This window comes from Micromesistius poutassou, assembly GCF_964030765.1.
Source record: "Micromesistius poutassou genome assembly, chromosome: 1".
NCBI lineage: Eukaryota > Metazoa > Chordata > Actinopteri > Gadiformes > Gadidae > Micromesistius > Micromesistius poutassou.
The window spans coordinates 15,398,650-15,424,358 of NC_140271.1; the positions used below are offsets into that span (position 1 = coordinate 15,398,650).

General features: G+C 52.1%; 4 protein-coding genes across 9 annotated transcripts in view; 2 read left to right on the top strand and 2 right to left on the bottom strand.

Annotated features, from left to right (window-relative positions):
- The window catches only part of crebbpb (CREB binding lysine acetyltransferase b), a 36,872-nt gene extending 32,956 nt beyond the window's left edge, over positions 1 to 3,916 (top strand). For all 6 annotated transcript variants that reach the window (XM_084488313.1, XM_084488314.1, XM_084488315.1 and 3 more), the window contains exon 31: positions 220 to 3,916. In XM_084488313.1, the coding sequence (XP_084344439.1) occupies positions 220 to 2,817 (2,598 nt within the window). In that variant the 3' untranslated portion in view covers positions 2,818 to 3,916. The remainder of the gene's footprint in view (positions 1 to 219) is intronic.
- Positions 3,917 to 4,213: 297 nt separating this feature from the next.
- Positions 4,214 to 15,807, top strand: trap1 (TNF receptor-associated protein 1). The gene is made up of 18 exons (XM_084488677.1): positions 4,214 to 4,392; positions 4,918 to 5,100; positions 5,196 to 5,278; positions 5,575 to 5,715; positions 6,087 to 6,158; positions 6,310 to 6,470; positions 6,953 to 7,062; positions 7,193 to 7,266; positions 7,708 to 7,863; positions 8,468 to 8,588; positions 8,880 to 8,949; positions 9,610 to 9,757; positions 10,373 to 10,558; positions 11,099 to 11,237; positions 12,361 to 12,446; positions 13,658 to 13,803; positions 14,868 to 14,940; positions 15,051 to 15,807. Exons 1-18 carry the CDS (start codon positions 4,266 to 4,268, stop codon positions 15,150 to 15,152), a joined length of 2,178 nt encoding a protein of 725 aa, XP_084344803.1. The 5' UTR covers positions 4,214 to 4,265; the 3' UTR covers positions 15,153 to 15,807.
- On the bottom strand, positions 15,562 to 20,204 carry LOC311384653 (MAPK regulated corepressor interacting protein 2-like). Its single transcript, XM_084488678.1, has 5 exons — positions 19,813 to 20,204; positions 19,611 to 19,680; positions 18,854 to 18,996; positions 16,774 to 16,884; positions 15,562 to 16,299 (listed from the first exon to the last, which is right to left on the bottom strand). The coding sequence occupies exons 1-5, from the start codon at positions 19,862 to 19,864 to the stop codon at positions 16,229 to 16,231; spliced, it is 447 nt and encodes a 148-aa protein (XP_084344804.1). The 5' UTR covers positions 19,865 to 20,204; the 3' UTR covers positions 15,562 to 16,228.
- Positions 20,205 to 21,552: 1,348 nt separating this feature from the next.
- On the bottom strand, positions 21,553 to 25,528 carry LOC311365496 (glycerophosphodiester phosphodiesterase 1-like; the record flags this gene model as incomplete). Its single annotated transcript, XM_084485046.1, has 6 exons — positions 21,553 to 21,700; positions 22,432 to 22,643; positions 23,677 to 23,769; positions 24,258 to 24,366; positions 24,600 to 24,775; positions 25,268 to 25,528. The coding sequence occupies 6 exons, from the start codon at positions 25,526 to 25,528 to the stop codon at positions 21,553 to 21,555; spliced, it is 999 nt and encodes a 332-aa protein (XP_084341172.1).
- Positions 25,529 to 25,709: the final 181 nt, after the last annotated feature.

Sequence of the window (25,709 nt, forward strand, 5' to 3'; positions counted from 1 at the left end):
GTGTGTGTGTGTGTGTGTGTGTGTGTGTGTCACCAATGGGATTTACATAAACAGAGGTGCACAGTAAAGTATTTTACACAACAAAATAAGCTTGAGAAACCACAATAGGCAGCATTGAAGTAGAGCTGTAGTTGTAAACCAGTACCCCAACACCCAGTACATGGGTGTTCCCTCGGGCACGTGTGTCTAACCAGCATTCGTTGTCGTTCTTCCCTCCAGGACTTCGACCTGTGCATCAACTGCCACGGCATCAAGGGCCACGAGCACAAGATGGTCAAGTGGGGCCTGGGCCTGGACGACGACAGCAACAACCCCAGCGGCGAGGCCTCCAAGAGCCCCCAGGAGAGCCGGCGCCTGAGCATCCAGCGCTGCATCCAGTCGCTGGTGCACGCCTGCCAGTGCCGCAACGCCAACTGCTCGCTGCCGTCCTGCCAGAAGATGAAGCGGGTGGTGCAGCACACCAAGAGCTGCAAGCGCAAGACCAACGCCGGCTGCCCCGTGTGCAAGCAGCTGATCGCCCTGTGCTGCTACCACGCCAAGCACTGCCAGGAGAACAAGTGTCCCGTCCCCTTCTGCCTCAACATCAAGCAGAAGCTCCGGCAGCAGCAGCTGCAGCACCGGCTGCAGCAGGCCCAGATGATGCGGCGTAGGATGGCCTCCATGGCGGGCGCTCGCATGCCCCTCCCGTCGCCGCCGTCCTCGTCCACGCCGGGCACGCCCACCTCGGGGCAGCACCCCAACACGCCGCAGACGCCCCAGCCCATCCCCAGCCAGCCCCCGCAGCAGCAGCAGCAGCAGCAGCAGCAGCAGGGGCAGCAGCAGCAGCAGCAGGGGCAGCCGCAGCAACAGCAGCAGCAGACCCCCAACGCGGCCGTCATGGCCTCGGGCTTCCCCAACAACGGCCGTCTCAGCCAGCCCTCCACGCCCGGCCCTCAGGGCAAGCCGGGGCCCCAGTCGTCCCCGCTCCATCAGCAGCCGTCACCACTGCACAGCATGCCCCCCCAGGTCCAACAACAGCAGCAGCAGCAGCAGCAGCAGCAGCAACAGCAGCAGCTGCAGCAGCTGCAGCAGCAGCAGCAGCAGCAGCAGAACCCCCAGCAGCAGCAGACCCTGATGGCCGCCCACAAGGTGGCCAAGCAGATCGAGATGGTGGCGAAGGCCAAGCAGCAGCAGCAGCAGCAGAACTTTGGCATAAACGGCGTGCCGCTGGCCCACCCCCGCATGGTGGGGCCCATGGGCGGCCAGATGCAGATGATGCAAGGCCCGCGGGGCCCCCAGGTGATGCAGCAGAGCCCGTGGGGCCCCGTGGGCGTGGGCCCCGGCGGCATGCAGAACCCCATGCAGACGCCGCAGGGCCCGCAGCAGCAGCAGCAGCAGCTGCAGCAGGGGCCCCCCCAGCAGGGCCACATGGTCCCCCAGCAGGTGCAGGGGCCCCCCCAGATGGCCCAGCAGGGCCAGCTCATGCAGAGGCCCATGATGCCCCAGCAGCAGGGGCTCCAGATGCCCGGCGTGGTGATGGGGCCCCAGGGGCCCTCCCAACCGGGCATGACGCCCCAGCAGCAGGGCATGCCCCGCGGCATCCCGGGCAACATCGCGCCCAGCGCCCTGCAGGACCTGCTGCGCACCCTCAAGTCGCCCAGCTCGCCGCAGCAGCAGCAGCAGGTCCTCAACATCCTCAAGTCCAACCCCCACCTGATGGCCGCCTTCATCAAGCAGCGGACGGCCAAGTACCATGCCACCCAGCCGCAGCAGCAGCAGCAGCAGGGCCCGCCCCAGCAGAACCCCCAGCAGCAGCAGCAGCAGGCCATGATGGGCCCCCAGGCCGGCATGCAGGCGATGGCCGCCATGCAGCAGGCCCACGTGCAGAGGCCCGGGATGCCCGCCCAACAGCAGCAGCAGCCGCCTCAGCAGGCGCCGCAGCAGCAGGCGGGCCCCCAGGGCATGGCCCCCATGGGCCCCCAGGGCCAGATGATGAGCGCCGCTCACAACGGCAACCAGCAGCTGTTTCGCAGGCAGATGCTCCGCTTGCAGCAGCAGCAGCAGCAGCAGCAGCAGCAGCAGCAGTTGCAGCAGCAGCAGCAGCAGCAGCAGCAGCAGCAGGGAGGCATGCCGCAGGGCCACAGTCAGTTCCCCCAGCAGCAGCCAGGCCCGCCTAGCTACTCGCAGCTCCGCATGCAGCAGCAGCAGCAGCAGCAGCTGGCCATGCAGGGAGCCGTAGGGCCCATGGGCCAGCTCCCGCCCATGGCCCAGATGGGGCAGCCGGGCATGGGCATGGACGCCCAGAGCCTCCACCAACAGCGCCTTCTGCAGCAGCAGCAGCAGATGCTCAAGCAGCAGCAGCAGCAGCAGCAGCAGATGGGCTCCCCGGCGCAGCAGGCCAACGCCATGAGCCCCCAGCCCCACATGCTCCAGGGCCCGCCGCCCCAGGGTGGGCCCCACCTGCCCGGCGGCCAGGCCATCATGAGCAACGCCCTGGGGAACCAGGTGCGGTCGCCGGCCCCCGTGCAGTCGCCGTGCCCGCCGTCGCAGCAGCAGCAGCAGCAGCAGCAGCCCCCGCATTCCAGCCCCTCGCCGCGGATGCAGCCCCACCCCTCGCCGCAGCACGGCGCGCTGCACTCCAGCTCCCCCCACCCCGGCCTGGGCGGGCCCATGGCGGGCTCCATGGAGCAGGGACACATGGGGACGGGGGCGGAGCAGAGCGCCATGCTACCCCAGCTCAACCCCCCCAGCCGGGGGGGGCTGGGCAGTGACAACATGGGCGGGATGGGGGGAGACACCACCGGGGACACGCTGGAGAAGTACGTGGAAGGATTGTAGCATTTCTTTGGAAGAAGATTTAAAAAAAACAACAAAAAAAAACAAACAATGGCCTTGATGCGTGTTTCCATCCAAGAACCTTTTTTTGTACTTATGTAAAAAGTTGAAAGGAATTACAGAGAAATTAGTCGAGAGGCCTAAGGACTGTGAACGTTTCATTCAAACCAAGGGACTGCTTTATTCTTCCTGCTACTCGAGGAGGGGTTTAAATAATTGCTGTTTAAAAGAAGAGGACAATTAAACACAAAGAATATATTTTTTGGTTCAGACCAGGCCACGAGAGTATGTTGTTCTGGTCGTTGTGATGTTTTAATTTTGTTTGTTTTCCATTTCTTTACGATCTGGTGTTGAACTTCCTATTTTTTTCTTTTCTTTTTTTTTTTTTTATGAAACTTCTCAAAACAAAAAAAAATCAAGTTTTGTTTTATTTTGGCTCTTTTGTACCTCTGGTAAAATGACTAGCGTTTTTTGTGTTGAGAAGACTGTAAATTAATTTTGTCTGGGAACTTTTTTTTTTTTCCGCCAGGTTTCACCTCTTTCTCCCTTTTCTTTTGCCCCCCTGGCTAATTTATTCTAATATACAATTTTTCAAAAAGGACACGTCTTTGGGAAAGGCCGACTTTGTGTCCTGTTTGCAGAGATTACGGGAGGTTTAACACGTTTGTATAGAACCTGGGACTTTTTGCACACACACCGAAACACAACATGGCAGGTGTGTGTGGGGTGGGGAGGGGGGGGATGACCAGCACTGAGTGTTCATCCACTGGTGCGGGGTGTTCAATAAACTGGAATGGGCCCAGTGCTTTTGTCTTGCAATGTTCAACTTTCTTTGTTTCTTCATTTAAAAAAGAAAAATAAAATTCTCATGAATTCCTGAACCTCTTTTGCCTGTGGTGGGATATACTTGTTTTACTGCTGATTTTAGTTCAGAGAGAGTTCTTTGCAACCGTTTTTCTCTTGCATTAAACTTGAATTGATGAACCGTTCTCTCATGTAAATCATGCAGATAGACAATACTGTAAATATCCAGAAATTAAGAATGAAATCACTGTACAAACTGGTTAAAATGGCTCATTTCTTACTTATATACCATATTGTTAAATAAACCTGTGTGCAACAGATACCGCCTATGGCTTTCATTCCTACGACGCGTCGTTCGCAAGAACCGCAAATGTTTACACCAAACACTACGTTTTGATTGCAAAAATCCCGATAACCAATGAACCGTGTGGAAAGTTGAGAAATAACCTCAAGATAGACTTGAATTTGGTGTTTATATAAAAAATAATCGGAACTACGTAGTTTCTATTTTTCTTCTCAGGCATCGCTGTGGACACCCCGGTGACGTAATCACGACGCGTCGGGTCCTTCGACTGCCCTGCCGCTCCGTCGCAGAGTCGCTTCAGCGTGTGGACGACTAGGTCAAACCTCCCCCCTCCGGTGCGAACATGTCTCGCTGTCTCAACTTGTTTAAGTTCGCGTTGGGAACCCCTCAAAGAGTCAACCCCAGACTGCTGCCGTCTCACCGGGGGCTCTGCAACGTCAGCCGGATAGCGAGCAGCTCCCTCCCCGGAGGTAAGCGGTGCTTTATGAGCCGAGGAGCAGCAGAATAACAGACCTGCAGGTGTATGAAGGACGATGATAAACAATCATGGATATACTTTTAATATCCGACTGACAGGTCTAACTGTCAGCCGTGCTTATTGACATCAAGTTGTCCAATCGTACAGTTCGGCTGACGTAACGTTACAGCGTCGATGATGACTTGTAATGCATAATGGGTATATATATATATATATATATCATATATATCATCATATATATATAATACAAACAGCTGTAACGTAGACCAACCAGGTGTAACGCGTAGACCAACCAGCCGTAACGTAGACCAACCAGGTGTAACGTAGACCAACCAGGTGTAACGCGTAGACCAACCAGCCGTAACGTAGACCAACCAGCCGTAACGTAGACCAACCAGGTGTAACGTAGACCAACCAGCCGTAACGTAGACCACGGTACCCTGCAAGATCGCTACAAATAAATCCACTAAACACAAACGGCGTATACCTTGTGTAAAACATATTTATTTGTCATTAGACGCCCATCTAAGACAGAAGCAGCAGCAGCAGCCTCTGGGCGTCAGACCCAGGCTATGGAGACCGCAGCAGCTGGGCTTGACCCAGACCAGCTACTACAGCACCCAGGAGGCGGAGAAGGAGGAGAAAGTCCCCGAGGAGGAGCCTCTCCACACCATCATCAATGACACCGAGAACGTGCAAGGTAAAAAGCGATATGGACGCGGAGGTTATACAATGAACTACTACAGTATTCCTGACCGGGTGAAACAGTTCCCTGACCTGCCGCTGTCCCTCTAGGTGACTTCTCCAAACACGAGTTTCAGGCTGAGACGAAGAAGCTGCTGGACATTGTCGCCAGGTCTCTCTACTCTGAGAAGGAGGTCAGTGTGTGTGTGTGTGTGTGGCCAACGTTTGAATTTGGTTTCCAATACCCCAAATGTTGCTTAACATGACGCTATGGGGTAAATCCTTCCATCTCCATGTGTGTGTACTACCATGGAGAGACAACGTTATGGATCCTCGTTGTATTCTCGTTGTAACCCCGGGTCTCCTCCGTGTGTGTGTGTGTGTGTGTGTGTGTGTGTGTGTGTGTGTGTGTGTGTGTGTGTGTGTGTGTGTGTGTGTGTGTGTGTGTGTGTGTGTGTGTGTGTGTGTGTGTGTGTGTGTGTGTGTGCAGGTCTTCATCAGGGAGCTGATCTCCAACGGCAGCGATGCGCTGGAGAAGCTGCGGCACATGCTGATCACCGGAGGGGGCGACACGGCGCCCATGGAGATCCACCTGCAGACGGACGCTGACAAGCGCACCTTCACCATCCAGGTATCCTCACGCCGGTCGCATGGTCACTGGTTGCTGGTCACTGGTCGCGGTGTCTGGTTCTGTCGTGGGTGTCCTGACTGTTGAGGTTAAGTGGGTGACAGAGATTTTGACGATATTATTTGATTTGAGTTATTTTGGTATCTTACTGTCCGCTTTACCAGGTGCATCATAGGTGTAGAGAGCACGGATTTAGTTTTTGACTGCTTTACTTACCTTTCAAATCCAACACTGAAATAACGGTATGGTAAAATAGGAAAGCCTTAGCTCGCCACCTGGTGGTGAAAAGTTGCACTACACCAATAAATCATGCTTCTCTTTTAATGGGACTGTAATGGGGGTTTTTACGAGCATCCACTGTTTCCCCGTTCCAGGACACCGGCGTGGGGATGAACCAGGAGGATCTGGTGGCCAACCTGGGAACCATCGCTCGCTCCGGCTCCAAGGTAGCCGCTGTTTTCTGTTTTCTTTGTTGTTGTTTTGCACCCTTTATTAGCCGTCGATGGCTAACAAAGACTCCGCCCACACATGGCTCTGTGGCACGTGAGCAGTCGGTAACGGACCCCGCTGTCGTTGTGTTCTCTCCGCGGCCCGCAGGCCTTCCTGGACGAGCTGCAGAACCAGGCGGAGGCCAGCAGCAGCATCATCGGCCAGTTCGGGGTGGGCTTCTACTCTGCCTTCATGGTGGCCGACCGCGTGGACGTGTACTCCCAGGCCGCCGAGCCCGGAGCGCCCGGATACAAGTGGTCCTCCGACGGGTGAGAGAGGGAGGGAGGGAGGGAGGGAGGCAGGCAGGCAGGCAGGCAGGGAGGGAGAGATTTTATTTCAACATGGTAATAAGAGAGGCAGTTGACTAGACTCGAAAAGTGAAGGTAATACCTCGGTCGGTTAACTTGCACTTACATTTGATACGTGTTTGTTTTGTCCTGTTGGATGTGAGCTGCTGATGTAGTGCCTTAACTTCCCCACAGGGATGGATGTAGTGTCAGTCTGTCTGTTTCTGCTTCTGTCTGTCCAAAATAAAAAATAAAAATGGGGTCTTTATTCATCTCGGTGTTGTATGTCTATCGGTCTGCGTGATGGTTGTCTATATTGTGTGCCATGTTTGTCTATGTGCATGGTGTTTATTTCTATTATGTGTGTTAACAGTTAATTGTGTGTACCGTCTATCTAATGTCAATTAGTGTGTTACTTGAACGTGACGTTTAAGTGTGTGTATAATGTGTTTGTGCGCCACCAGCTCCGGGGTGTTTGAGATCGCGGAGGCCAGCGGCGTCAGGCAGGGCACCAAGATCGTCCTGCACCTCAAGGACGACTGCAAGGAGTTCTCCATGGAAGACCGAGTGAAAGGTACGCCCGCCCGACCCCCTGCAGGGTCCCTCACCACGTCCACCGCCCGCCGCCACGGCGTTACAGAGAAACGGGCGGCGGTCCTTCTGTGTTCTGAGTGTGTGTGTTTGTTTGTGGCTGTGTGTTGCAGAGGTGGTGACAAAGTACAGCAACTTCGTCAGCTTCCCCATCTTCCTGAACGGACGCAGGCTGAACACCCTGCAGGTCAGTCGTGGAACGGTTATCCCTCCGGTCGGGTTAATTCCTAATAAGCATACGTGCCTAAGAGTGTATTAACTGAAGTCTAGTGCTCACATCCGTCTCCTGATTCGGCCGGTTGATTTAAAGCACAGGGTGTCTGAAAACATGAAACAAAAACAAACGTCAGCTATGCAGTTTATTGTACAAAACTATTGACAATGAATTACCGCTTCACCACAGCAGATACTTTTCTCAGTTTGTAACGGAGAAAGGATTTTTCTACAGGATTCATGCAGCTTTAAAGTGGTGCATTGAACCCCCGAGTGACTCTCTCTCTCTATCTGTCTCCCCTGCCGCTCTGGTCTCTCTCTCTCTCTCTCTCTCTCTCTCTCTCTCTCTCTCTCTCTCTCTCTCTCTCTCTCTCTCTCTCTCTCTCTCTCTCTCTCTCTCTCTCTCTCTCTCTAGGCCCTCTGGATGATGGAGCCTAAGGAGATCAGCGAGTGGCAGCACGAGGAGTTCTACCGCTACGTGGCGGGGGCCTACGACAAGCCGCGCTACACCCTGCACTACCGGGCCGACGCCCCCGTCAACATCCGCAGCATCTTCTACGTCCCCGACGTGGTGAGGGGCCCGCACTGACTCACCTGTAGGCTGGATGCCAAATGTCAAAGTCAAAAGTCAAGCCAAAGTCAGCTTTATTATGAAATTCTTCACATGTAACAAACATGCAAAAGAATCAAAACATTTCTCACTATCCCGAGGTGACAGATAAAGTGCACAGGCACAACAGATAAAGACAAGTAAACAATAAAGTGCACAACAGACCTTTACTAATGTAAAAATAAACAATAAAAGAAACAATAAAATATAAGAGCGCAAAAAACAGTCAGTAGTAGTAGCAAAAGATTGATGATATATTGTAATCTATATATTGTAGTAGTGAAAAAAAACCTCACTAATGGCAGCAAAAGGAACTGGGTTTGATGCTCAGCGTGTGTAACCTACCTGTAGTCCTCCTAGAGTGAGAGGCCTAAACCCGACCTGCTCCTTTGTGACGCTTCTCCCTGCACTGTATTCAAGTCTTTTTGGGCTAAACGCGTCTGCTAAATCCCTCAAGGGGAGGGGGGGGGGGGGTTATGTTGGCGGGTCTTTTCGTGTGGATAAAGATCAGAGTCTCGTGTGGTGAGCGTGTCTCCACTGTCCCCCCCCCCCCCCCCGCGTGCAGAAGCCCAGCATGTTCGACGTGAGCCGGGAGATGGGCTCCAGCGTGTCGCTGTACAGCCGCAAGGTGCTCATCCAGACCAAGGCCACCGAGATCCTGCCCAAGTGGCTGCGCTTCCTCCGAGGTGTGTGTGTGTGTGTGTGTGTGTGTGTGTGTGTGTGTGTGTGTGTGTGTGTGTGTGTGTGTGTGTGTGTGTGTGTGTGTGTGTGTGTGTGTGTGTGTGTGTGTGTGTGTGTGTGTGTGTGTGTGTGCCGACCCCATCTCTCTTTCTGTTGAGCTCCTGGTTAAATATAAACTACCAGGTGTCTTTGTCATTGATTAACACAAAGTTAACCGTTTGTTCACTTTAGTGCTACCACTGTGTGACCTGTTTAACTAAGCTTTGTGTGTGTGTGTGTGTGTGTGTGTGTTGCAGGTGTGGTGGACAGTGAGGACATCCCATTGAATCTGAGCAGAGAGCTTCTGCAGGAGAGCGCCCTCATCAGGTACAGCTGAGCACACACTTTGCCTCGGGTTTGTTTGTTAGGCCATCTCCATCAGCCTCTGTTGCTGGACTCTCCGGTATTCTTGCAACAAAACCCAAATGGCCGTGTTTGAATAGGTTACTCCTACTGCTTTCATAACTGCTGTGGAACACTGTGATTTCGACAGGGTACCCTATAGTCACTGCGAAGTGTGGGCTGTTGGTTTAATGACGACCGGGGGTTTTCTACCATCTCTGTGTCCTTGTATGTCCTGGCTTGAGCGGTCATACAAATGTGCATAATCCCTCACAAGCTGAGCAATACTTACTTCGAGCTAGTCCATCTTGTAATACACAAAACAATCTTCAATATTGTGCAGATTCCAAATATTGAACGTTATCATTGACTTTGTATTGTTGACCAATTGCAGGTAACGCTGTATTATGTGGGGGGGGCAGGGGGGGGCAAGACGATTCAGAGAACACATTATCAAAGCCAAATGCTCCGTTTTGATTTGGTTGGCCAATTGTGTCCGTGAGAACACACCATTTTCGTTTGAAGGACCGGACCGGGACACTACTGCAGATTCAGATTCAGATTCTACTTGTGCGTAACTCCCCGTACACATAAAGACGTTCATCCTGACCGACGCGTGTCTCTCTCTCCCGGCCCCGCCCCCAGGAAGCTGCGGGACGTCCTGCAGCAGAGGATCATCCGCTTCCTGCTGGACCAGAGCCGGAAGGAGCCGGAGAAGTACGCCAGGTTCTTTGAGGACTACGGCCTCTTCATGAGGGAGGGCATCGTCACCACGCAGGAGCAGGACGTCAAGGTGCGTCCGGGGTCCGGGGCGCTGGCGGGGGGCTGCTGGGTCGTCTAGTGGTGGAGGGGGGGGGGAGGAGGGAACTGAGGTTCTGGAACCTGAAGTGAAGGGTTCTTGAACCTGGAAAGAAGGTTCTGGGTTCGAAGCCCGAAACAAAGGTTCTGGGTTTGAAGCCCGAAACAAAGGTTCTGGGTTTTGGGAGCTGAAGTGAAGGTTCTGGGTTTTGGGAGCTGAAGTGAAGGATCTGGGTCGAAGCCCGAAAACAAAGGCTCTGTGTTCGATGCCCAAAGTCTGCGTTCTACGTGTAGAATCCCCTGAACCTCATGTGTAACCCATACCTGCTCATTGATCACCTCTTGCTCGTCACCATAGGAACGCTTCTGATTAACGACTAAACGGTTTGTATTCCAAACCTTTCTAAAGGACACGTGTATTTCTTAGAAAAAACATCATATAATTACAGAATTACACATAATCAGATTAAAGCCAGGCCCGTTTTGGAGACCCCTTTGACCAGTGAGACGCTCCTAATCTCTAATCTCTGGAGAGCGCGTCGTGGAGTCGTTGGCGGTCTCCGGGGCGGTGGTGAGCGTGCCCACTACATCTGGAGCCCTGTGTGTGCAGGAGGACATCGCCAAGCTGCTGCGCTTCGACTCGTCGGCGCTGCCGGCCGGCCAGCAGACCAACCTGATGGAGTACTCCTCCCGCATGATCGCCGGCACGCGCAACATCTACTACCTGTGTGCCCCCAACCGCCACCTGGCGGAGCACTCGCCCTACTACGAGGCCATGAAGCAGAAGGACATGGAGGTGAGCATCCACACGTAGCAGCGTTGTTATTATCGTTAGTCTGGTGAGCGGTCTCTTGTGAACGCTCCTCACTCACTACTACTACCTGAGTTCACCTCCTTAAAGTCCTGACTTCACCTCCACCTCGGTCCCTGTAGTCCTGACCTTTCTGACCTTTTCTCGTTATGTCCAAATCGTGAATAGCCATTCCATCCTAATTGGACGTTTAGTTATTTTATTTGAAAACATATTGTGTTTGCTTCCCTCAAGTAAAGGGGTGGGATCCACATAGCTTCCGAACTATGTGACCAATGTTAATTAACTTTAACAGATAAATAAAAGGAAATTATAATGCAGAGACAGGGTAAAAAAACAACAACTCAACACTAACTGACTGCTCAAATTGAAAATAGTCTGAGCAAAACGCCCCAAACCCATCTGTCCTGTGAGCGACTCAGAGGCGACTCTAAGCAGATCAGAACAGCCCACACGTTGTGCCCGGCTGTTTGGCACTCCCCCTGGTCCCTGGTCCCTAACCTGCGGTGTCTGGGCGGGGGTCAGGTGCTGTTCTGCTACGAGCAGTTTGACGAGCTCACGCTGCTCCACCTCAAAGAGTTCGACAAGAAGAAGCTCATCTCCGTGGAAACGGACATCGTGGTGGACCACTACAAGGAGGAGAAGTTCCAGGACAGCAAGCCGGGTGAGATACCTCCACACACACACACACACACACACACACACACACACACACACACACACACACACACACACACACACACACACACACACACACACACACACACACACACACACACACACACACACACACACACACACACACACACACACACACACACACACACACACACAGAGAGAGAACAGCTTGTAGTGGAGTCCTATTTTCAGGGAGAACAGGTTCTGAAATAGGGGAGCTCCTCTCAGTGTTGCATTACTGCCACCTGCTGGACTGTCTCTCTCCCATATCCTGGCATTGCTTTGCGATGTGGGAACAAACGCAAGACAGAAATGTTCCTGAACGAAGCAGCATGTGTCAATAGTGTAAATCACTAGCGGTGCCTGCAATGTTATCCCAGTAATTTACCGGGAACTACGTGTGAAAAGGGCTTTACACTCCATTAATACACGACAAATAGTCGGTGTGTTCACTAGTGACGGAAATATCTACTTTATTTCGCTCTCTATTATCCACAGATGTTGTAGGTTGTATGGTTGATACGTCTCCCTCTAGTGTACATTTAGTGTAAATGCGCGTTGCGTCGACGTACGTCGAGAAGAGGTTACAACGTTGTTGTGTGGCGATGAGGGATTCAGACAAACCGCGCAGAAGCATGCGGAGGCCTTCAGTGATCCTCCAGTCTGTGTCACCGTCTTCATCTCCACCTCTCCCTGTTACTCATCTGCTCTCTTGTGTAACTCCCCCTGTCCCCGGCCGGCGTCTCCCCCCCCCCCTCTCTCCTGTCACTGACCGCTCCCTCCCTCCGTCTCCCCCCCCTCTCTCCTGTCACTGACCGCCCCCTCCCTCCGTCTCCCCCCCCCTCTCTCCTGTCACTGACCGCCCCCTCCCTCCGTCTCCCCCCCCTCTCTCCTGTCACTGACCGCTCCCTCCCTCCGTCTCCCCCCCCCTCTCTCCTGTCACTGACCGCCCCCTCCCTCCGTCTCCCCCCCCTCTCTCCTGTCACTGACCGCTCCCTCCCTCCGTCTCCCCCCCCCCCTCTCTCCTGTCACTGACCGCTCCCTCCCTCCGTCTCCCCCCCCTCTCTCCTGTCACTGACCGCCCCCTCCCTCCGTCTCCTCCCCTGCAGCCTCGGAGCGTCTGTCGGAGGAGCAGGCGGAGGACCTGATGGCGTGGATGAGGAACTCTCTGGGCTCCCGGGTCACCACCATCAAGGTGAGCAGGGGGAACGCCGGCAGGGCTGAGGGCATTCACCGCTTTCTCTCTCCGTCGACAACCATGACTCGGAATGGGAAGTATGGAGAGATGCATTGTCACAATGATTATGGGGATTTCGTCACACACACACTTGTGACGAAATCACAAGGGATTTCATAGATACCCTTTTAAACAACTGTGTAACTGAGGGTCATGACGAATTTGGACATTTTAAAGTACAATGTCTCAATGTCTGAACAGTTCCCCTCTCTCCTCATTGTAATTCACTGATACGATAAAACTGGTCATCACGATCTGTTTGATATCTTAATTTCATGAAGATGAAATCTATATCTATTCCGGGTAACACTTTACAATACAATTTACATTCGTTGGTCAACATCAGTTAATGCAGTAATAAGCATTCTCTCATGTTAATTAAGAGATAACTAATGGTCTAGTAATAATTTACTGTTATCATTTAACATTTGCTTACAAATGGAGTTCATGTTATCTTAGGTATTGATTTGAACGTTATCTAATAGGGTTATCTCCCTATGCTAATGCTATGTAATAAGTAAGGGATAATCACCTCAAGGCAGGGCAATAAACAGTTTGATATGCCTTCCACGAGCCGGGCATATCAAACAGTTTATTGCCCTGCCTTGAGGTGATTATCCCGTTTATTCTACTTCTTGCTTGCCAACATAATAAAACAATTCAAATACTTTAATAATTATGCTTTTTATTATTCGTATTGCATGCTTATTAAATGTATACTCTATTTGAGTTAATCTCCCTCAAAAAGTAGTCTGTAGTTCTAAAGTAGACCCTTTAGAACTACAGTGAATAACGTTAGCTCAGCTGTAGCTAATTAGTTTCTATAGCAACCACACAAGGCTGCATCTGATCACTAGTTTAATAACGTAACGCTTGCGAAACTATGTATCGACGGACCCTCCGATAGATTTCCGACACATTTTAGAAACTTTTTTAAACAAGGTTTATTTTTCACAATGGACCTCATGTTTGAAATACAAGCGGTGTATTGATCTACTATTGGATGACGCTGTGCTCAGTCAGCAGCAAGTACAACCGACAAGTCAGCGGGCAACCTGCCGGGTTAATGCCCTCCTCCCAGCCAATCAGAATCAAGCATTCTTAAGCGAAGTAGAATAATACTTATTACGGCATTGACTATAGTTTTGCCCCTCCCCCCCTCTCGCTAGGTGACGCCCCGTCTGGACACCCACCCCGCCATGATCACCGTGCTGGAGATGGGGGCCGCTCGCCACTTCCTGCGCACCCAGCAGATGGCTCGCACCGTGGAGGAGAGGGCTCAGATCCTCCAGCCCACCCTGGAGATCAACGCTGGGTAGGAGAGGAGCTTTAAACCAGGCCTTATTATGGGATGTGGGGAGGGGGTTGGACCCTACAGCCTACCCTGGAGATCAGCGCTGGGTAGGAGAGGAGCTTTAAACCAGGCCTTATTATGGGATGTGGGGAGGGGGTTGGACCCTACAGCCCACCCTGGAGATCAACGCTGGGTAGGAGAGGAGCTTTAAACCAGGCCTTATTATGGGATGTGGGGAGGGGGTTGGACCCTACAGCCTACCCTGGAGATCAGCGCTGGGTAGGAGAGGAGCTTTAAACCAGGCCTTATTATGGGATGTGGGGAGGGGGTTGGACCCTACAGCCTACCATGGAGATCAACGCTGGGTAGGAGAGGAGCTTTAAACCAGGCCTTATTATGGGATGTGGGGGGGGGGGGGGGGGTTGGACCCTACAGCCTACCATGGAGATCAACGCTGGGTAGGAGAGGAGCTTTAAACCAGGCCTTATTATGGGATGTGGGGGGGGGGGGGGGGGGTTGGACCCTACAGCCTACCATGGAGATCAACGCTGGGTAGGAGAGGAGCTTTAAACCAGGCCTTATTATGGGATGTGGGGGGGGGGGGGGGGGTTGGACCCTACAGCCTACCATGGAGATCAACGCTGGGTAGGAGAGGAGCTTTATTATGCAGGAAGTTGAAATCAGGCTTAACGATTTGACATGCTTGCACTGAATGAACGTGACAGTCTATGTGTCATCTAGAGAGTAAAATAATCTCACTAAATGGTAAATGGATTCAATGTTTCTTTGGGCATCATTATTGTCCTAAGAAATATTAAATAATTCTGTCTGGGCGGCACCTTCCGCAGAGTTCATCAGTGTAAACGAAACCTACTTTACTAATCCGTGAGGGAAATTAAAGAGAAACGCACCTTTAGTCTTCCTTTATCGCCATGTTGGTTTGTGGTCCTTATTTTGTTAAAATATATTTTATAAGATTGTATGCAATTTATGAAATTTAAAAAAAAAAAAAGTGTCTGCTCTAAACCAAGTACCTGGCTAACGGACCAAATCGTCCTCACTGACTCTCCTCTTCTCGGTTGTAGACACGTCCTCATCAAGAAGATGCACGCGCTGAAGGACAGCGACTCGGAGCTGGCTGGGCTGCTCCTGGAACAGGTAAAGCCCCCCCCCTCTTCAGACCCTCACAGGGAAACCCCTCTCTGCATCTCCACATGTTTTCCACTTCACCTACATGACGTTTCGTTCCTTCCTTCTACGTTCCTCAGATCTACGACAACGCCATGATCGCCGCCGGGCTCAACGACGACCCCCGGCCCATGATCGCCCGCCTCAATGACCTTCTGACCCGCGCTCTGGACAAGCACTGAGACCCCACAACACACACACACACACACAACACACACAGAGCGCCTGGGCTGCAAGGCAGTGGCCTGTATAGACTGAAGCGGGAGCAGAAGCGTGTCCCGTTCCCAGGCAGCCCCCCCCCCCCCCCCCTCCTCCTGCTTGGGAAAGAGACTCGTTCTACTCCTCATTAAAGCTCAAGAAGGAAAACGGATGTTGAAATGGAGAGGATGTGGGAGGAGTTCATTGCTGAAGCCCGTCCCGATACTACTTCTGTGTATTATTTATGGTTTGTGTTCCTGTGCAGGTTTGGAGTCCTCAGCTAAATGTAAATCCTCTGAGGTTCGGACCGCTGAGCGAAACCCTACCGTTGTGTGTGCCCCCCTGGTTTGTGCGTTTTGGTCAATTCTAATCTCCAAAAAAAAACGTTTTCAGTTCAGTTTTCCATGTGGTTGTCCATTTTGTATTTTTATTTGAAATATAGCATTTGTACATGATCATCTTCAATCTTATGAATCTATAAACTCGCCCGGCGCACAATGACATCAAGATTATGACCCCAATGTACGAGTAGACTCCGAGGCTTTTGATCCGGTCGTGGTCATCGACGCTGACTTACAGTCGGGGTTGTTGGAGTCTGGTGAAGCTGTATGGTGAATAAATCATTCATGAGGCTCTTGATCTTATGTTTCCCACCAAGAATGCGTTTGTACTCCTCCCCCCCTCCCTTCTCGTGGTCACTGTCGTAAAGTTCCACTACAGGAAGCACAAATTAAACTCAGTCTAAACAAGTACGCCGTTGCTATGGCTCCCGGTCGCCTCGTGAATTAGTGCTGCATCATGTCGGCTTCACAGGTGGGTTGATTAGTGGAAGCGGTCCAGCACACTCTTGCCATGGTGTGGACGTGTAGTTAAAAAAAGTCTACAAAAAGAATGCAAGCGTTCCTGTGACGTGTTGATTTTTTTTTTTTCCCCGTGGCATTTATGCACTAGCGTCCGGCGCTGCACCCGACAGCACCACGGTTCCTGTGGTTCTGCGATTGCCCTCAAGTCTCCCATCAGCCCCTGGCCCCTACCAGAGACCCCCCCTATCCCCCCGCCATCAGGAGAGCTTGTCGATGTTGGCCAGGAAGCGCTGAGCCCACCACTCGTCCAGGTCTATGGGCACAAAGTCTGGGGAGGAGAGAGAGGTCTCGGGTCATCCCTTCATGTATACAATAGAACGTGTATACATCCCGTGTTTACGTTAACATTCATCAAGACATACAGGATACTTAAAATACACTAACATATTTACATCTGTGAAACCATTAGCAATAGAATCAAACTATTCAACAAGGGCATCTTTAAAACGGGGCAAGGAAGAGGGTGCTTGTAGACAGTTTAGCGTGGTGGGTGCTAAGGACTAAAGTCACCGAGTCAAGTTGCCTGTTTGCGTAGCTCAGGCTAAAACGCAATGAGCACGTTATTTAGATTTACATTTAGCTGACCCTTTCGTCCAAAGCAACGTCAGTTCATGCACACATTCACACACACGATGGTGTGGAGCCAACCACGCAAGGCGGCAGCCAGCTCGTCGGGAGCAGTTAGGTTTGTGTGGGTCAGGGACACCTCGACACTCCACTATGAGGAGGAGCCGCTACTCACTGTCCATGTGGGGGCCGGGCTGGCCGCTCTCCTGGTAGAGGACGGCTTCCTGGGCCCCGTGAGGCCCCTGGCTGGGCCCCTCCTCCAGCTGCTGAGCCACCTCCCGCCAGGCTGCCAAAACAAACGGGAGCACCCACGCCGTTACTCCTCCGATCACGCGCTACGGGACTGCAGTCAGCACCCAACACGGGTGACTGCAATTAGGCTCTGATTGGTTCAGCGCAGTCAGCACTCAACATGGGTGACTGCAATTAGTCTCTGATTGGCTTATTGTGGTTGTCAGGTAGTGGCACCCTCCATATGGTATTATGGTGGTTCGGGGCTTGTTCATCAGGATGCATCACAGGATTTTTTTTGTTGGCGGTACGCCGCCATTTTGAGTGAACTCTAGAGAGTTCCAGTAATCCTAAAAAAATGTAAATGTACTTTATTGTATTCCAGGATAATTCAAACTTTGTTTTGTCATGTCTTGCATGAGAAACACTGGCAGTTTCAAACCCAACAATGTCGACCCATAATGAATAACAATTTAACAATCAATTACTAACCAATGAGCATTACACCATTACTACACTATATTACTACTACTACATTACTACTAACACACCTATGCTATGAAATGGAGGCGGTCATTGCACTCAGACTTCCCCATGTACAAGCCCACTCTAGCATATGGTTCATGGTGGTGTAGTATAAACAGTTTATAACGCATATACACATTGGTTAAATAGTAACAAAAGTTCACAAGAGGATACCATAGAAACATTCATTGATTTAAAAAGACACTAAATCTTAACTTGTTTCGACTAGTCCTTGTAATTTATCATGATATTGCTAGTTATTGTAAGTGGGGAAGATAGAGGACTTTAAAAAAGTGAAAAACTTAGTTCTGGTCCCACCCCAGAGTTGGAATGGAGCCCAGGCAGGTGCTCACCCTCAATAACGTTCATGTATTAAATAATGCAGGCAGCGCACTTGTCACCTGTTACGCATGTGCGTGTGTATGTGTATGTATGTGTATGTTTGTCTTGTGTGTGTGTGTGTGTGTGTGTGTGTGTGTGTGTGTACATAAGAAGGTGAACTGGTATTCACCCAATCTTAATCCACTGGGAACAAGTTAATCTTATCGTGGGCAGCGGCCCCTGGGTTTGGACCAACATTCATACAAGCCCTTTCTGTCCCACTCACACCAACAGGGGAAGAGTTAGAGCACAGAAAAGCAGAGCAGGAAAAGCAGCCAATAAAGAGAAGGATATCCCAGGGCCTTCAGCAGCCCAGCGACCTTCACAGGGAGGGGGGTCAAGGGACCATGCTCACTCTACGACAAGGTTGTTGACGTTGTTTATGACCTGCATGGCTAGATACAGCCACACACACATGCCGCAACCACACACACACAAACACAACCTTCATACACACACACACACACACACACACACACAGACAAACACAACCTTCATATACACACACACACATAAAAGCCAAGAATAAATGAATGAACGAGTGTCTTGAACAACAATGGGTGAACTTTGGAGCAGGGTCACATCACATGTGCGTTCCTCCCAGACACAACCAATCCTTCCGCCTCTCCCCTGAGCTGCACTGTTGTCCGTGAGAAGACAAGGGGGGGGACTCCACGGCCGTCCGCAAGTTGCTGACGCAATGAAGGTAGCGGCAGATAGCGACATGAGAATGAGGGTGTGTGTGGTGGCTATCAGCACAGGAGCAGCTGTGGGCCAGGCCAGGGAGGAACCATGCAAGACACAATAGTGGCATCATGGCCCAAACAATGTTATGCGTGTAAAAAAAACACATTGCCTGAACATCACCCCATCATCAGCCCAATGGGAGCAAAGAGCATCCATTTTTTATAATGAAACAACGAACTTTGGCAAGAGTCAATAAGTAAACTGCTTTGACTCAGTGGTTGATGTTTGACTGTTAAACTACGGGTTAGTTAGCCAGTACCCCCCCCCCCCCCCACGCGACGGCATCTCGGGTTCCAGACGCGCGGCTCGTGTTTCCCGTAGCGCACTTCGCTCGTTCGCTCGCTCGCTCACGCGCTCGCGCGTTTCCTTACCGTCGTGCGCGAACTGGACGTTCTCCTCGTGCGCCGGTGTGAAGCAGCCGTCCTCTGATTGGCTGTTCACCTGCACGGACTGGGCCGGCTGGTGGTACTTTTTCCCGTTCAGTCGGTTGAAGACTATCTTGGGGGCAGGGAGCCTAAAGAAAAAAAGGAGATAAAAGTTAACAAACAGTGTTTCTGCCACGGTGGACTTGGAGGTTAAATACATAGCCGGTTGCTATAGCTACACGAATACTTCTTTCTGGCCTTCCCCTTGCATTAACAAAATCCCCTCCTCATTTCTGTGTCCTAAGTTGGGCAGAAATGGGGAGGGAAGTGGGTTGTTTATGCAAAAAGAGAATGCCAGAAAGAAGTATTTGAGTCACAAGGAGGGAGTGAGCTTCCAACAGCTGAATGAACGACCACCTTTCTTTCCAGCAAGGTCACACAAAGTGTACTTTCAACGCAATGGAAATAGCCAAGCAGTGACCTGGCCTTTTCTGTGTGTGTGTGTGTGTGTGTGTGTGTGTGTGTGTGTGTGTGTGTGTGTGGGAGTAGGGGGGGGGGGATTATTTGTAAATCAAACACGCAGACCTCAACTGTTCACCTCATGTCCCACTACTAGAGCCTTAACATGTCCTATCCCGCCCCGGCATGGGCAAGATCCGTGCCAATCAGACCCCGATCACTACTTAGACAAAGTCCTGAGGGAATAAGGTATAAAACAACTCGAGTGACACATCGGGGACACGCAGCACGTTTTAATACTCACGCTGGCAGATTCCACGACGTCTGCTTGTGCTTGAATTCGCTGATCTGGTTGTCGAGCTGCTGCGTGGGACCTGCGGCGGGCAGGGAACGACGCCACACGCGTTATTACGCAAGCGTGCACTGCAATTGTGTCATTCAATAATAATAATCATCATATTTATAACAAATAACATCAAGTTGGGTTGATACCGAGCCGGTCTTACCAGTTCTCCGCTGGGTAGCAAGTTTGCTCGGACCTCTGGTAATTGTGTACATTTTGGAGCAGATCAAGCAACTCTGTATGGACACTGTATGCGCCCTACCAGGATTCGGTGTAAATCATCAGACAAAGTTTTAAGTAGTTAATGAATCCTGAGTGGACTGCTGGCCTCGGGAGTGATCTTTATTTTAAGTCCTTCCAGTCGACGGTTAATTAAACTAAACTCTTATTCCGAAGCATGCCCGTGTGTGTCATTGGCCTCCTTGCAGCATGAGACGCAGCAGCTCACGCACATTTTAATAACTTGTCGGTTAACAGTGTGACGCCCCCTATCTGGACGTATTGTCTTGTAAAACGCCGGTAACTTCGGTTCGCTAGGCGTCTGCAGAGGGACAATGTCACTTATGATGAAACAGGTTGGAAACCGGCTGGCGTCGTCACACACTGGACTCGACGTCCATACACGCCTCCCCCGGCGTCTTAAAGACACAGTGTCCCCAATTCAGCAGCCAAGGAGCCGCTGAGAATCGACTCCCCAAGCGCACTTAAACGACGTCGTTGTTATTTACCAAAGAAACATTTGCATTGAACACATTGACATTTGATTGATATTTAACACTTGGCGACACACACGTTGGCTATGGAAATGTTTATTTACTCGTTATTTACAAAAAAAAAGATCTTCCTCATTTGATTCTAGTATTAAATGTTTCAATTGGACAGCCTATAGTACATTCATAACATGCCCGTTTCTTTAAATAGCAGTGCTACTGCTGGTGGTAGTAGTTGGATAAGGATTTCATCATCGTTTTCTTACTTCACTATAACTAGTCAAACAACTCCATGTTACAAATACTTAGGGCCTTGGGCTATATGTTAATACTCTTTCTGTTTGTGTGTGTGTGTGTGTGTGTGTGTGTGAGTGTGAACCCTAGTGTAACCCTAGAACAACCCTAGTGTGACCGCAATGTGACCCTAGTGTGACCCTAGAGTGACTCTAGTGTGACCCTAGTGACCCTTATTTGACCCCAGTGTGACCCTAATTTGACCCCAGTGTGACCCTAGATTGACCCCGGTGCGACCCTAGTCTGACCCCAGTGTGACCCTAGTGACCCCGGTGCGACCCCTCAGTACTGGGGGTCACAGTCCTCCAGCAGGCTGTCTGTCTGTCTGTGACCCCTCAGTACTGGGGGTCACAGTCCTCCAGCAGGCAGTCTGTCTGTCTGTGACCCCTCAGTACTGGGGGTCACAGTCCTCCAGCAGGCTGTCTGTCTGTCTGTGACCCCTCAGTACTGGGGGTCACAGTCCTCCAGCAGGCTGTCTGTCTGTCTGTGACCCCTCAGTACTGGGGGTCACAGTCCTCCAGCAGGCTGTCTGTCTGTCTGTGACCCCTCAGTACTGGGGGTCACAGTCCTCCAGCAGGCTGTCTGTCTGTGACCCCTCAGTACTGGGGGTCACAGTCCTCCAGCAGGCTGTCTGTCTGTCTGTGACCCCTCAGTACTGGGGGTCACAGTCCTCCAGCAGGCTGTCTGTCTGTGACCCCTCAGTACTGGGGGTCACAGTCCTCCAGCAGGCTGTCTGTCTGTGACCCCTCAGTACTGGGGGTCACAGTCCTCCAGCAGGCTGTCTGTCTGTCTGTGACCCCTCAGTACTGAGGGGTCACAGTCCTCCAGCAGGCTGTCTGTCTGTGACCCCTCAGTACTGGGGGTCACAGTCCTCCAGCAGGCTGTCTGTCTGTGACCCCTCAGTACTGGGGGTCACAGTCCTCCAGCAGGCTGTCGGTGAGGTAGCTGATCTTCAGCAGGTCCTGGTAGTACTGCTTCTCCACCGCCGTGTTGACCGCCCAGCCCACCACCTCCACCCCCCGCTCCGCCCAGTACTGGACGTAGTCCCTGCAGAGTGGAGGGAGGGAGGGAGAGAGGGAGGGAGGGAGGGAGGACGGGAGAGAGAGAGAGAGGGAGGGAGGGAGGGAGAGAGAGAGAGAGGGAGGGAGAGAGCGAGAGAGGGAGGGAGGGAGGGAGGGAGGGAGGGAGAGAGGGAGAGGGAGAGAGGGAGGGAGGGAGGACGGGAGAGAGAGAGGGAGGGAGGGAGGGAGGGAGAGAGAGAGAGAGAGAGGGAGGGAGAGAGCGAGAGAGGGAGGGAGGGAGGGAGGGAGGACGGGAGAGAGAGAGGGAGGGAGGGAGGACGGGAGAGAGAGAGGGAGGGAGGGAGGGAGGGAGAGAGAGAGAGAGAGAGGGAGGGAGAGAGCGAGAGAGGGAGGGAGGGAGGGAGGGAGGGAGAGAGGGAGGGAGTGAGAGAGAGAGAGAAGTTGGGATGAGAAAGCCAGCACATATTCTGGCAAGTATAAAAAGTATAAATATATATATATATAATAAAAAAATAACAAATAAAACAAAATGTTATATGTTGTATACGTTTACCATTTTGGCAATGCATGAATAAAACACTAAACTTGAAAACTCGAAACTAAATAGAAACATAAAAACATTAATATCCCTGCTGTGGATACGTTTAACAAGTCACAGACGTCATGCATGGGATCTGCGTCCTTGGGCTACGAAAGAGAAGGTCATGGCAGTGGTCCAGATGAATCCATCCAGACAAAACGTTTGATTCCACCTACAGGGAGACGAAGTCTTTGTGGATGAGGATGGCGGAGACGCCGCACAGGTCCCACAGCAGGTGGTGGTGAGCCCAGTCCAGCAGCACGTCCAGCAGCTGGCTCCAGAACTGGGCCCAGGACGACAGCGTGCGGGGGGTCCCGTCGCTATGGCGACTCAGGCTCCAGGGCCGGTGGGTGAGGCCCGTGACCACGTGGGGGTCCGCCTGGCGCATCTGTGGGGCGAGTTGGGGTGTGGGGGGGAGGGGGGGGGGGGGGGGCAGAGATCACCACTGGGCCACGGTGACATCACCAGCATTCCATGATGACATCACCGCCGGGCCACGATGACATCACCGCCGCCCAGCCATGATGACATCAGCAGCGATGACGCAGCAGTCTGGCTATCATCGAGACATGCATCATCAAATAGAACATCAAACGCACGTTCCCATAGAACTACAACAACGTGACTTTATAGTGATCGCCAGAACGTTTTCACCCAAAGTGACTCACAGTGAATTCTTTCTTTTCATACATTACGCTGAACAGGTGTGGGTCAGGCCTCCTGGTCAGGGATGCCCACAGGTCGGTCGGCCCCGCCCTTTAGGGGGGAAGAACAGGCCAGTAGTGCCCACCCCAACCTCCGTCCTGCCCCCCCCACACAGACTATCCTGCCCCCTTACACCAAGACGTGAACAGATCAATACGCACGTCTTAAAGAGGCATGTTCAGAGTTCACCTCGACTCTGCATAACCTCCCCCCCGTTACCCTCCCACCGCCCTCTTACACACTTATTGTATGTTGTACGCCCTGCCACTTAATGTACACACTTATTGTATGTTGTACGCCCTGCCACTTAATGTACACACTTATTGTATGTTGTACGCCCTGCCACTTAATGTACACACTTATTGTATGCTGTACGTCCTTGCACTTAAAAATAATACTTAGCATTGTGTAGCATCTTATCCTAGCTATCTTTGTTGTATACGGGGAATGGGTTAACCTAGCAGTAGTATTCTTTGGTTCTATAGTTTGGTTCTATGTACATCCTTACTGTACCGACAGCGATATATTGTTGTTTCGCTTTCTTCGGCCGAATGTACTCATTCTAAGTCACTTTGGATAAAAGCGTCCGCTCAATGCCCCGAATCTAAATATAGGAGGCAGAAGGTCACTCTCAGAGCCTCAGACGTGGCGGGCCGTGTCCGGCCCGGCTCGAGGGCGTGGGCCCGGCCGGCCCCAGGGGGGGAGGAGCAACTCACCTTGTAGATGACCTTGGGTTCGAAGGAGCACACGATGCTGGAGTTGTAGAGGACGGGGTAGCGCTTGTACATCTCAGCCAGCGCCGCCGCCGCCTGGGTCAGGAGGGGGGGGGGCACAGCAGGGAGGTCAAAGGTCACACGCGGTGTCAGGGTCCTGACCCATACATCTGCGGAGGTACTTTCAGGACCCACTTAATATTTTGGTCCGGTAAATTCAGCGAGACATTTGCATTGCCGGCCATGTCATAAAAGTGACGTAATGAACGTTCCTGTCACAGTTTGAAGGTTCGTTCTGGTTTTTTGTCTTTCCCTAGATCTCTTCATTCTTGTTATTTGTTTCTTTAACCTCCTCAGTCTGCCTCTGTTCCACCTGTGTTTATTTTTTTATCGTTTCCTTCTTTGTATTTAAGCCCTGAGTTTTGGTCGTCTGGTCATCTGGTCGTCCTGTCCCGTCACTAACCCAGTAGTATGTGTCTTAGTTGCGGAATACCGATATCTCTCTCCATGTTAACGCCCTCCCCCCCCCCCCCCCCCCTCTGGTTAGGGAGGACATGACACGAGTGGACATGAGTGATGGTTACCTTATCGGGGTAACACTTGACATTGAGGAAGATGGTCAGACTGTGTTTAATGCACTCCTGCACAGCCTCCTGCAGAGTGGGGACTATCTGCACCCCAAACCTCTCCCCCCTGAGAGAGAGAGAGAGGGGGGAAGAGAGGGGGGTGGGGGAGAGATGGAGAGAGAGAGAGAGAGGGGAGAGAGAGAGAGAGAGAGAGAGAGAGAGAGAGAGAGAGAGAGAGAGAATCAGACTCAAAACAACATCAAACACCATAGCTCTTCGGTCCAGAAAAGGGCCGCCACGTCAGGCCTCCAGAATAACGGCGCCGACCGCGCTCCAGAGGGGGACTCTCCCCCGCCGTACCTCAGCCGGTGGCGGGCCGCCGCGTCCAGGCTCTTGACGTGGGCCAGGCGGAGGCCGCTGATTGGTCCGGAGCCGTTGGTGGTGCGGTCCACGGTGTCGTCGTGCAGCAGCACGGCCACCCCGTCGGCGGTGAAGCTCAGGTCCAGCTCCACCCCCGTGGCCCCGTTCCTGCTGGCCTGGGGCCCGGGGCCCCCCAGGGGAGACCAGGGGTATTGGGTTAATAAAATATAATACATAGATCGAATGTTAAAACAGGTTGAATTGGTTTTAGCAGGAGTTCAAAGTGGCTCCAAAATAATGTTTAGTAAGTTTCATACAATTCCATAATTCATACTTAACAATAATTCGGAGGCACCATGTCAGCCATTTTCGTAGCCCACTTGCATAATAATCAATACTAGGTTGACTTGTTCAGGAAGAACTCAACCCCATCACTGCCCTTTGCTTTGGATCGTCTCCCCCCCGTGGCTCAGGGTGAGTATCGAGTGTGGAACACAGAGGTCAGTGCTCAATTACAGAGGAGGGGGTGACATTGATATGTAACACTTATAAAAATCATATCCCCGTCGGACCCCTGCATCTACCTGGACTTATCCCCCATCATGGAGACGCGATCAATTACAGAGTAGGTAGTATTCCGGACACGCAGGTGTCGCGTGACATCTCACCTCTCGAATCGCAGCCAGCGTGTTCTCCGGCGCGTCGTGACCGGCCGCGCGGTGCGCCACCACCGGCACGTCGCTCGACAGCCCGTTGGGCCGCAGCACGCGGCTCGCCTGCTCCAGCGGCACCGGGGGGAACCGGAACATCACCAGGAACACGTAGAGCGACGCGGTGAGCACCGAGGCTCCCGTGGCGCTGCGGGTCCCCGACAGAGTCAACAGGAACACCACCGCGAAATACATCCACTCGTCCCCAACTTGTAACATGGTGCACGACTGATCACTGAGTGGTGGAGAACCGTCAGCTCATGAAGACGCCGTGGAAAGAGTCGAGTCGACGCTAATGTGCGGGTGGATAACGTCGCTGTGGAGTGAGACACCGACCAATGAGGGAGACATTGTTTGTTGTACGTCTACTCGGTCGTAGGCTACTGCATCCCGGCAGCGG

What these genes read in the sequence shown, in the direction of transcription:
- LOC311384653 (XM_084488678.1), bottom strand. Translation starts at nt 19,864, where the DNA reads ATGTACACAATTACCAGAGGTCCGAGCAAACTTGCTACCCAGCGGAGA. An exon ending in TGCTACCCAGCGGAGAACTG is followed by an intron (nt 19,681 to 19,812) that starts GTAAGACCGGCT and finishes TGCCCGCCGCAG; the next exon opens with GTCCCACGCAGCAGCTCGAC. An exon ending in ACGTCGTGGAATCTGCCAGC is followed by an intron (nt 18,997 to 19,610) that starts GTGAGTATTAAA and finishes TTTTTTCTTTAG; the next exon opens with GCTCCCTGCCCCCAAGATAG.
- trap1 (XM_084488677.1), top strand. Translation starts at nt 4,266, where the DNA reads ATGTCTCGCTGTCTCAACTTGTTTAAGTTCGCGTTGGGAACCCCTCAA. An exon ending in TCTTCTACGTCCCCGACGTG is followed by an intron (nt 7,864 to 8,467) that starts GTGAGGGGCCCG and finishes CCCCGCGTGCAG; the next exon opens with AAGCCCAGCATGTTCGACGT. An exon ending in GTTCCAGGACAGCAAGCCGG is followed by an intron (nt 11,238 to 12,360) that starts GTGAGATACCTC and finishes CCTCCCCTGCAG; the next exon opens with CCTCGGAGCGTCTGTCGGAG.